The sequence below is a fragment of the Euleptes europaea genome, chromosome 17 (genome assembly GCF_029931775.1).
Source record: "Euleptes europaea isolate rEulEur1 chromosome 17, rEulEur1.hap1, whole genome shotgun sequence".
In the NCBI taxonomy this organism is placed as follows: domain Eukaryota; kingdom Metazoa; phylum Chordata; class Lepidosauria; order Squamata; family Sphaerodactylidae; genus Euleptes; species Euleptes europaea.
This window is the reverse complement of record NC_079328.1, coordinates 18,306,252-18,318,525: the sequence shown is the minus strand read 5'-3', so window position 1 is coordinate 18,318,525 and position 12,274 is coordinate 18,306,252. Positions and strand designations below refer to the sequence as shown.

The window sequence follows — 12,274 nt, the reverse complement described above, 5'->3', positions numbered from 1 at the left end:
ACTCTCAGCCTCGACCCTGGCAAGTATTTGGATAGGAGGCATCCAAGGAATACCAGGGGCATGACACAGAGGCAGGCAATGGCAAACCACCTCCGAACGTCTCTTGCCTTGAGAACCTCACTGGGTTGGCCATCAGTCAGCTGTGACTTGACAGCAAACACACACACAAGCCTGGATGAATTAACTCCTGAGCTCAGCAACCACTGCCCTCCATTCACACCTGACCCTTACCTTTGGCTGCTCTGTTTCCAAGCTGATAAATCTTTGCTTTCTGGGGCACACCCACTTGCCCTTCTACTTAGGAATGAGGTAGGTTTTCTGAATGGCCAAAATGGTCATCCTTAGAAAGGGTATCAGTATTATTACCCCCATAGATTGTTATGCTACAGGCAGAGAGTGAGGGCCAGAGGCTCAAAGCATAGTCTGGGAAGCAGCCCAAGGTCATTCACAGTTCAGGCAGAGTCCAAGATACCAACACAGTCAAGGGCAGTCCAAGGTGTGAGTCAGGGGCAGTCCAAGACATTAGGATGCCAGGAATCCAAAGTATAATAGGGAGTCAAGTCCAGAACACAGGAAGATTGGTGACAAGTTGCTTGCACAACACCCAAGCCTGCTTGATGGATTAAATAGGCTGAGGTGAACCAGCTGTTGCTTGTTAACCTGTCTCAGCATTCCATGCCTGGTGAAATTTATTAGTCTCATCCCTGTCATCAGGGAGTATTCTTCTTTGAGCTTGTAATCTAGCACTCATTCTCCAATCTTGTAGTTGTGCCCTGAGTCTTTTGCGGCTCTGCTCTAGTGGCTTTGTGGTGGTGGGGGGCTCGCTTGTGACACTGCCTGTGGCTGGACCTCTGACACAGGTGGGTCCCTGGCACTGGGTGGCTGTAGATATGGGGAGGGCCCATCTGCCTGAGGCTGTTCAGCCTGCTGCTTTCTTTCATTGCCTTCTGATTCAAGGTTGTTGTCATCTGAGGAAGCCTCAGCAGGCTGACCCATGACACAGATATTCCTGGGGATTGGGCCAGCAGTTCCCCAAGATATTAGCCACTGGGCAGATTTCTTTTTTTTTTTTAATTATTATTATTACTGGGATACAGGGGGGGAAAAGGGATAAATCAGGACATGGTTACTTCATGGTTTATCCTGTCATTATTCTAACCTCCTGTAAATTATATTGCGTTGTTTTCCAATCCTAGGTATATTTATAATAGTGTTGATGAAACTTATATAATTATATCTAACTCAATTATGCTTTAGTTTTGATATATTCATAAAAGGATTTCCATTTCTTTTGATGACGTTCCACTGAGTTGTCATTCAAGGATTCCGTAAGTTGTGCCATTGTTATATACTCAAATGATTTGTCTATCCATGCTTGAACTTCTGGGACATTTTTTGTTTTCCATATAGCAGCCATCACTACTCTTGCTGCCGTTACAAGGTATATTATCATATCTTGTTGGTCTTTATTTGTCTTGTCCGGCGTTTTGTTCAGGAGAAACATCTGCCACTGGGCAGATTTCTTGTCGAGGGGAGGGCCTAAGGGAACAGGCCTTCCCACAATTGTGAAGGAGGTGTTGCATATATTTTTGTGTGGTGCGTGAGGGGGGCAGCTAAGTACTGGGGGGGCAGGGGGATGGCTACAAAAGTGTGTGTGCGCAGTGTGTGGGATAGAGAAGGCACTTGATATGTAACGAAAGAGAACACTGGGTTGCAGTTGCATACACACATTAAAGGAGAAAACCCACATTTTTTATATTAAAAAAATTTATTGAGATGATGTAATTACAAGCATTTAAAAATTATTTGCAACTCACTGGCCCTGAGAAGAGGCATTTCTGGTTTGCTTTGTTACATTCATTCAATTCAATCCCTTAACCCCACACCTCAAAGAAGAAAGAAAGCCATCATGATCACCAACTATAATTTACTTAGGAAAATAAAAGGAATTTTAAAAATTTTTAAAAAACAAACCATTGCATTTGCAATTTGCATATGACTGCAGCCATTTAAAGAGAAAATCAAGGGTTGTGTGATGGATGAAGGATGCCTCCAACAGTAAGTGCTTGTGGGCAATTCCGAGGTGAGTGTTCTTATGGTCAGAATGTTTCCCCAGATCTGTAGATTTTAAGAGCAAGTTTCCTGTTAGTTCTGGAGCTACTGTTCTGGCCTTTTTTTTTGGGGGGGGGGTTATGTTATGAACATAGACCAATGTCCAGGGGGTGCTTTACCAAGTTGCCCTGTTTGTCTAGCCCTAAATCCTAAAGGAAGAGCCTTTCTCCAACAGATCGACGTACCCCCTTGTGATCACCTGCTGTATAAAAGGGCGAAAACGCACGGTCGCTTTAGCCTCCTTTATTCCCTGTTTCAGCCAGGATTCAGCCAGGATCGAACGCATGCGTTTCGCTTAATGTGTGTTCGATCCTGGCTGAATCCTCACTGAAACAGGGAATAAAGGAGGCTAAAGCGACCATGCGTTTTTGCCCAAAGTCTTCTTTTATGGAGAGAGAGTACGATTTGCATTGACAGAATGACCTGGAGTGAGAATTTTGTGAAATTGGGTGTTGAAGGTTCTCATTATTACATCTGCTGCACCTGTCAATGTGCTTGGAAATGTGTGTGTGTGTGTGTGTGTGTGTGTGTGGAGGGTTTCCTCTGATTTCCACCCTCCACCCTGCATTTTGCCTGCCTGCCTGGTGTGGTTGCTCCCAGAAGGCTAGGCTCCATTTCAAGGGTTCTCCCCATGTGGTTCTCCAAACAGTCTCATTATAGCATGAAAATGATGCCCAGCTCTTTTGAAAGTGCCCTTGCTTGGCATGTGAAATGTGCCCTTTGCAGAACAACATGGCAGCAACCCTTTTCATGAACCCCGACTGGGAAGGGAACAAGTTGTGTAGCAGCGAACACTCTACAAGTCAAGGCTCATGAATAACTATTCTATGCAATCACCCTTCTGCTTATCAAATGTATTAATTAAAACATTCACACTCCACCTTTCCTTGTGGTTCAAGGTTCCTGCAGAGGCTCAGGAAGTTTCAGTGAACCCAAATATCTTTGGGGATCAATATAATTGTTATTATATGAGCAGACTCTTCGTTGTGTCTTCCTAAGTTATATGGGATTTGTCTACAACTTTTATGTACCTGTTAACTATATGGCCAACTAGCTGTTTGCTTTAGTTTCCTGTACTAATATGAATATTGTTATCACAATCAGTGAAAATAGATTCACTTTCAGTTATGCTAATTAACTGAGCTGTGGCCTCCGATCAGACCTGGTTGGTGATACCACGTATGAGCGTAGTCCTGTTCGGGGAATGATTACATTTGGGTGGTTTTTTAAAAAAAGTTTGAATACTTTAGTTACATCCTGTCCTTTGACACAACTCACCTGCGATCACCTGGGAACTTCAGGTAACCAATAATTTTTGTTAGCTGTTGGATTCCTCTCATGCCTTACTCTTCTGTTTTTAAAAAAGTGGTGTTCAGAACGGAAGGAATGACAAGAGGGAAACCATTTATCAGAGGGAAACCATTAGGTCAGATTTCCTTTTAAGCCTTTGAATGCAATGGCAGACCACCTCTTAACGTCTTTTGCCTTGAAAACTCTACGGGGCCGCCATAACTCAGCTGCGACTTGACGGGCACTTTCCGCACACTCCCTACAATGCATCAGTTTATCCCCAAACCTGTTTGTCAGGACAACAGAGATGGTGCTTTGACTAAGCTTCACAAGACCTCTCTCCTAGGGGCAGGGGGAAGAAAGGAATTCTCTTATACGTAGCCCTCTTACGAGCCGATCGAGCAAAGATGCAGCAGTTCCAGATTTGAATGAACTGGAATTTACCCATTACCTCTAGGCCTGAGTCACTTGCGAGCTCCCCTCAGCTGTTTAAGTAACGACAAAGTGTCATCTATGTAGGCATCTAACATTTCGGTTACATAACAGATTACTACGTGAAAATGTCTGCCAATCTAAAATGTCCTGCATGCAGCAGATTGCTCAGAAATGAGGAATCTCTGGCAGTGGGTGATGGCCCCTTCCCTTGATAAATGCTGGTTCAGTTCTTTGCAGAAAAGGTCAGACGCACCATTATTGCTGTCACATCTATTAACAAAACACAGTGAAAATTTCATTCTATGGCTTTTGATAAATGAGATATAATTCCAGCCATTCCAGTGTTTTTTCACATTCAGGAATTGAATTGGAGTTCTTGCTGTCTTTGGACATGACAAGAAATGAGCAGCTGCTGCCAAACATGGAGCTACGTGCCTAGTTCGTAACATCTACTAGAACTTGCTTATGTCATCATATCCTGACATAATGAAGAACAAGACTCGAATCCAATAGTACCTTAAAGACCTACAAGATTTCCAGGGCGTAAGCTTTCGAGAGTCAAAGTTCCCTTCTTTAGATACCATTTGTAGGGTTCGGATTCTTGAAAGTTTATACGCTAGAAAGAAGCCTATACGCTAAAAATCTTGTTGATCTTTACTGTTCTATGGGACTCAAATCTTGCTCTTCTACTACAAACATGGTTACCCATCTGAAACTATTCTCAGCAACATGTCCCTGACACACCAGCCAATAATTTGAGGCAGAGGCAATGAGCATCACACAGAAGTAAAACATCACACAAGTACATTCTACTAGGCAGACTCATGGTTCCCATTTTGGGCAGCAGTCACGTTTTTATCGTCATAGTTTAATGAAAGGAAGCAAGAACTCAGGTTTCATTCCTGAATATGATAACTGCACCGTTTGTTTTGTTGTAATTTTAATCTCATTCTTTGACATTGTTTTTTTTTTAGTTGACATGATTACAAAAATTATTTCTAGACAGAGCCATGACTATCTGTTTGGTATGTTCCATTTGTCCACACGTGTATCTGGTATCTCTGGGACAAAGACATGCATTTGTCTAATTTGTATATCTGCTGCAAATGATACAATCCCACATTTTTTGAAAATGATACAATCCTACATTTCCTGATGAAAAATGTAAACTGCCTTGGTGCAAAATTCTGTTTTCTTGAGCACAAGACATACACACCCATGGCCAGTGGATTTTTAAAACTGTGGATGCTGCAGCACCATCAGACTGTGACAGTGCATGGGTGCATTCAGCTCTAGAGCAACATACCTCCAACTTCAGTGTAGGTAACCCACCTCTGAGGAAAAGGCCATTCCTTACAGAGCCAAGATCAGTTGACAAAGGAGCATCTAAAATTCATCCCAATGGCTGCAAAACCAACCGGGAACTTCCAGAAAAAACCATTTCAATGTAATAGGGCAAGAATTCTGTCGTTATGGATCAAGAAATGTATCAAGAGGCCAAAAAACTGCAGTGTTGTATCTGGAGGGGGGTGGGGGAACCACGACAAAGATCAGCCCAACAATTTGACTGTTGGCTTTCCCAACACCTGTGATTACGCTGAGTCTCTTAGAGATGTGGAGACCCCTTCTGGGGATGCTTCAGAAAGGCTAAAGGGTCTTTCCTTTTCCTTTTGTGAGCAAGCACAACTCTAGAAGCAGCTGGTACAGAAGACCAACCCCCTCTTGCTGCTGCAAATATTCCAACCCCAATGGCTCAACAGTTGGCCCCAAACTCCATCCTACCAATTCGGCCTTCATTTATCCCTTCCTTTAACTTGAAAGGACTGGCCACAAGCTTGGACGAGCTCTTCTTATCCCCGTGGTACTCAGGTATTTGGATCAGGCCCAGGTGTGGGATTAGCTTGGGATTAGCTGACATTTCCAGGAGTCAAGGCCAGCTCAGGATACCCCGATCAGATCTCTCAGACCTGTAGCAAAAAGGAGGGCATCTCCCCGGTTGGCATACCCTGAATAGAGGAATCGCAGCCTAAGCTACTTGTGGGGCAAGGCAAGTGGAGATGCTTTCTGATGCCTGCTGTGATATTTGTCATTGTTCCTATATTGGGATAATGTGAGATTAGTGCAGAACACAGTTGCACTACGTTTCCATAGGGAAGCCTTTGGAATAAGCAAAAAACTGACATTTTGCCCTACAAAAGTCACTTAAAAAGGCAAAATGGCATGTTAAATAGAAAAGAAAAGCCAAACCAACCAACCAACCATAAAAAACCCCAACCCCGAGTGGGGGAGGCTCGAAAGGACCAATGCATCCGTGCTCTGTCTTTCTTGCTTTCTCTCCCCCAAATCTTGGGGCCAACACTGTCCTTGCCAATAGACTGGTTTTGCTAAGGTGCTTGGGGGGGTGGTCCTGCACAGTCACCATAGTCAAGGCGAAGTCATGGGGTTTCACTTCCTGTCCCAAACGTGCCTCCACACTGACTGTGCTCCACAGACCAAAGTGAAGCGGGGGCATTGGATCCTTCAGCAGTCCTCTTCCTGGTATATTTGCTCATCCAGTTCCTGAGATTCAAGATGTTCCAGGCGATCGGTGCGGCCACTCATAATCTCATCTGGGGTCTTCATGAACCTGTAAAACGACGACAACAACAACAACAAAACAATATAAACATATACACTCTTGGGTCCAGGTTTAGATGCTTTTAATTCATATCTGCATTTTTCACCACTCCTAAGTATTATAAGTAGCATATTATAAATGTTACTAATATGAGTAGCCTATTAATTAAATAATAGGCAATTTGGATTCTCTAACATCATGGCCTTCAGATTTTCTGTCTTTAGTGAAGTCTAACCCAGGGCACTTCTCCACCAAGATAATCCCTGAGCCACTTCTCCACCGAGATAACCCCTGGGCCACTTCTCCACCAAGATAATCCCAGTCGCACAATCTTGCCCATTGGAGAGGATTCTGTGGAAAGACAGTCAATTCATGGAGGGAAGTGGCCAGGCCCATGGGATCATAGCGGTAGGCTAGCCGGCCTGTCATTAATCATCATTTCACTGGGAAATCCCTGAAAAGTTGCTAAAGAACTTCTTCGTTGCCCAGAATGAAGACCGACACTCATTCACACATACCTTTCACCTCAAGCATACCTTCCATCTCCACCATGCCATCTTTAGAATATCCCTATCTTTTTGAAAGCCTTTGAGGAAATAACTCCGTTCTCCAACTAGTACACATCTTTCTGGTTCAGCCTACAGTAAAGATGGCTGATTGAAATAGCACAGTGCAAACCACAACTGCCTGACCATAACCCAACCCCTATTGGCTGTTTTCACACATAACCCAAAAATCTTGTTGGTGTCAGGCTGCTATCTCGGTTTCGTTATTGCCTCTGTCTCTGTGCTGTATTGTCTGCCCCCCAAGGTCGCATGCCTAAGCCTAAGCCTGGGAACTCAGCTCCTGGGAAACTGTATTCCTGCGTGTAATCTCCCGCCTTTCCTGCCTTATAATATCTCCCAGCTAGTGAGCCTTTCATAGCTGTCATTTTATTCGTTTGCACTGTATGCCTATTTGATCAGTAAAATCCACCTGTTTGGACTCTATACGACTTTGTGGTGATTTCTGGTTCTGTGGGCCAAGGGCTGACATTATGACAGCTATCTCACATCTTCACCGTTCTCCTAGCCAGGCTGGAGCCCAGGGGGGTTCGCCTGCCACTTGGATGGGAGCTATGCAGCTCTCCAGGTGATCTACTACCCTGGAGCCCTTCTCAGAGGACCCTACTCTGTTACAAGACTTAATTGCTGAACTTTTCCGGACGAACCGAGAGGTTTGCCGCTTGAGGGGACTGGTACACGCGCAGTGGCAATCTCTTACAGGACGTCTCTGGATGTTAACATCGGAGGATACTGATGCTCGTTTAGATCTTCAGGACTTGGATCAATTACTGGACGATGCCCGATTGGCGACTGAGGATTTACAAATATTAACTGGACTTCTGGATAATCTTATTTCTCGACAAACTCTTTCTACCATGGCGGGAGCCCCACCGGAGGGTTTTTCCCTGATCCCGGATGCGGCCAGCTGCCAGGCTGAGGCCAAGCGAGTCGCTATTAGCACCGCTCTTCTCCTTGTGGAATGTACAAAGGACACCCCGGTAGCCACCTTGGCTCAAGTTTTGACCCCGACGTTTGGAGCCGAGGCATCCGCACTGGCGGTTCGAGTACAACCTCTGCTGGGCGGGGAACCTGACCCCATACTCTTGCTCCTCGAGACAGAACTTTTGCCGCGCATTACGGCAGAGGCTGCCCTAAGACTTGAGAACGCCAAAGTTCTTGCGGATCAGCAAGCCGCCGAAGCGGCTAGGGTCGCAAGAGAGAGAGAGGCGGCGGAAGCAGCCAGGGCGGCTGCAGCAAGGAATCAGGCGAACGTGGACACGCGCCCCAAGGACTATGTACTGGGACTATCAGGTCTCACCTTTTCCCCGGCGTTTGTCCCGTCGCGTACGACCCAACGCGCACGCCGTTTGGCTGACCGACGTCGAGACTCAGATGAGTCTGAAGACGAGGATTTATATGGGGATAGCTCTCAATGGGCCACGAGCTTCCGAACCAGTAAGCCTCATCTTACTGGGGGCCCAAGTGAGGAGGTTCATCTTTTACGAGCCCAGAATCGGGAGCTCTCCGACCGTGTGGATCAACTCCAAGAAGTAATGGAACTTATGCTTCACGAGAACAGGCAATTACAACAAACCCTGATAGCTCAGAGACAGCCCGTTCCGATACCGGGTCAGGCGGTACCCGTACAACCACCCGCTAATGTGCCTGCTCCACCCTTACCTCCTGGAGCACCTGTTGCTCCTCCGCTCCAACCACCCGTGCAACCACCTGCTAATGTGCCTGCTCCACCCTTGCCTCCTGGAGCTCCTGTTGCTCCTCTGCCCGGACCACCCGTGCAACCGGGTCAGCCCGCGCCCGGCCCTTGGAAGCAACTCAAATTGAGGACTACGTATGACGGATCTCTTGAGACTTTGCCTTGTTTCTTGCATCAAGTGGACAGTTATATGCGAGAACAAGGTCAACTTTTCCCCACGGAAGATAGCCGGGTGCGGTACGTAGCTTCCCTCCTGACAGGCAAAGCGGCTGACTGGATGGTCCTCCAGTTTGACACCCGCTCTCGTGCGATTCGTTCCCTCAACAACTTCATGACTGCCCTGAGAAGGAGGTTTGAGGACCCCTTCCTGGGAGAAAGAGCCAAAACGGAACTTTTACAATTAAAACAAGGCTCTGCTACAGTTCGGGAATTTGCCGATGAATTTCAGCGACTGGCAAGTAAAATTGTAGGTTGGCCCGAGACCACCCTAATCCATCATTTCAGGGAAGCCTTGCATCCTGACATTCTGAACTGGTCTTACATGCGGGGCGATCCCGATACCCTCGAAGGCTGGATCCTATTAGCCGAGGAAGTGGAAAGCCGCCGCCGCTTTATTTCTCTCGTCCGTCAAAAGCACAAGGAGAAGGGCACCCAAAAGCCTCAACCCAAGGCACCACTGCTCGTCCCACGAAATCCCCCACGTCCGCTCCAGGAACGTGAAGTCCGATTTCAGAGGGGTGCCTGTCTTACATGCGGAGAAATGGGCCACTTTGCAGCCGTTTGCCCACGCCGCCAGGAATTATTTCGTCCCAGCACGACAACCCGCGCCCGAGGTCGTCCACCACGCAGAGGCACCGCGGCCACCCGCAGCGCAGCTCCGGGAAGGCCCACACCCTCTGCACTCCATGCCGGGGACCCAGCCTCCCTGCCTGCTTCCAACGACCCCGCCGGGTCTCGGATTACAAGTGCCCCATTGGGGGACAGCTTTCCCTCTTCGGATGAGGAAAACCCTTGGATTTCTCCAGCCTTAAACCTGGAATCTCCCCTCGACTTGTCAAAAAACGGCTCCGGTCTGTGGTGAATGGAGCATCTCCACAGACCTCTCAGGATCTTCCTATCAAACCGAATGCTCCTACCAAAATCAAAGAAGTGGACTCCACCGTCTACGTAGATGCAGTTTTACAACAACTTAACGGAGGTCCACAAATCCCCGTCTCTAAGATGCTACTGGACTTGAATCTAGCTGTTCCTTCATAAGGCACTCCACGTTCTTGATCATTTTTCACTGGGAGTAAGCTCCATTGAATAGGCCTGACTAGGATTCTGAGTAGACCTGGTTAGGATCATTCCTCTCATTCCAGTTCGAGATTGCCCAAAATATTGGGCGCATTATTTGCAGGGGAAGTTGAAACATGTCAGAATTCATATAAAAATGTCCTGTGCTATATTATCTCGCCAGTGAAAAGATCAAATCTCTCCCCCATTAACTTCAGTGAAGGTTCTGTCAGGCTCCAGTTCTTTTTCAAGCTTTCTTGCAAATGATTTGAATTCCACTATTTGAGGGCAGCCAGACGCAGACACCGATAAAAAGAGAGAGACATAACCCTTCGTATTTATAAATGAAGAGTCACTCTAGCAAGCCCCACAGAGGGTTCTGCCATTCATCAGAAATGGTTCTCTAGCATTCAGTGTAAGTGGGGGGGGGGAGGGGGTCCAACCGATGCTCCTTGACCTCCACAAAGGCAGCAACTGCCTGACATATGACCAAAGAGGTTGCAGGGGAACTGGACTATTTAAAACACTGGTTCAGTTTTGTCAGAGTGTTTTAGCAGTCTACTTTGGTTTCGATCAAGATCTTTCAAAAATGCTTCCATCGGTGATTCAGCCACCGTTTTTGAAACGGTTCATTTTTATTTCAAGTCTACATATTAAGAAAAGACTGCAAAGCCTTTCAGCAGGCCACCAGCCCAAGTTCTGTGTCTAAAATGGAGTCAGTGGCCACGGGTTGTCCTGTGCCTCCTATATCATGTAGGTTGGCTCTGAGTGACGTCCTTCATTGAAGTTAATGGTCTTAGCAAGGGGTCACAGTATGCATAGGAGGGAACTGTAGCTCCTTTTTCCTGAAAAAAAAACCTGGCCCCAACCAGGTTTAAGACTAGCGGGTTTTGATTATCGCCACTGGTTCTACACTCCTTTGAGAGAAAGGGAGCTGAAATATTTAACTCAATTCCTTGCTCCACTGGCCAGAGTGAAGTAGCTCTGACTTTTGGGGGGGAAAGCATTGTTCCCCTCTTTCACTACCATCTTGTAATTTGTCACTTGCCTCAGATGAGCAGCAATTTCACACAGGTGGTCACCCCAGCGGCTAACCATCTGGCTGAACGGCCAAAATGCTCTACTAGACATGGGGATCTTCAGACTGAAAAGTGACTCAACTCTCTACGATGCTGGAAAGTTCAAATTTCAGCCAGATTAGCTTCTTCGCTGTAGGACGAGCCATTCCGTTTCATAACTTCCTCCAAATCTTTCCGTAAGTAAATTTGGAAAAAGAAAATCCTCCAAAGAACAAGGAAGAAAAAGGAGGAAGTGTTACCTGAACAAAAGCCTTTGTCCTGGTTCCTTTCTGATAATATTTAGTTTATAATAGTGGCGCAGGGCTCGAGACATTTTCTCATACGTCATATTTGTTCTGTTCTGTGCATTTCAAAGCAAAAAGGAAAAAAGAAAAGGACAAAGCTAGAATTAAACACACAACAATAAAAAATAAAACGGTAGAATGGTCATTCATTCCACCACCACCCCCAGTTCTTCCTTCCTCCCCACCAATATCTTGAAAGGTACCTCCCCAACGACTCTTGGGTAAGCTTAGCAATCATGGGATAAGAGGACAGGTCCTCTTATGGATTAAAAATTAGAGAAATGGCAGAAAGCAGAGTGCAGAAATAAATTGAGTTTTTGCAATGGAGGGAACAGAGCAGTGGGGTTTCACAAGGATCGGTATTAGGACCTGTGCTATTTAATTTGTTCATAAATGATTTAGAGTTGGGGATGAGCTGCGTAATGGCCAGGTTTGCGTATGATACTGAATTATTCAGGATGGGAAAACCCAAGGCAGATTGTGAAGCGCTCCAGGAGCATCTACCCAAATTGGGTGAGTGGGCAACAACATGGCAAATGAAGTTCAACTTGGGATGATGATGATGATGATGATGATGATGATGATAATTATTATTTTATTGCAGTCATAGACCAGGAAATATCAAGGTACAGATTCTATGCTACAAATCTAACAACCTAAAACCTTATGTTTTCAAAATCTACTAGTAAAATCCACTACGCTTCTTCCCAAAATGCATCACTTCCACCCAGATTGCCAACCTCCAGCTGGGGCCCAAAGATCTCCTGGTATTATAATTGATATCCAGACTACAGAGATCAGTCCCCTTGGATAAAATGGCTGCTTTGGAGGGCGGACTCTATTGCCTTGTATCCCGCTGAGGTCCCTCCCCTCCCCAAACCCTGCCCACCCCAGACTACACCCCCAAGATCTCCAGGTATTAA

At 46.1% G+C, this 12,274-nt stretch overlaps 1 protein-coding gene across 2 annotated transcripts in view; it reads right to left on the bottom strand.

The window, feature by feature from the left end:
* Positions 1 to 6,215: 6,215 nt before the first annotated feature.
* Positions 6,216 to 12,274, bottom strand: part of ETV6 (ETS variant transcription factor 6) — a 164,513-nt gene continuing 158,454 nt past the window's right edge. For both annotated transcript variants that reach the window (XM_056862968.1, XM_056862969.1), the window contains 2 exons: positions 11,307 to 11,407; positions 6,216 to 6,463 (listed from right to left, as the gene is read on the bottom strand). In XM_056862968.1, the coding sequence (XP_056718946.1) occupies positions 6,358 to 6,463; positions 11,307 to 11,407 (207 nt within the window). In that variant the 3' untranslated portion in view covers positions 6,216 to 6,357. The remainder of the gene's footprint in view (positions 6,464 to 11,306; positions 11,408 to 12,274) is intronic.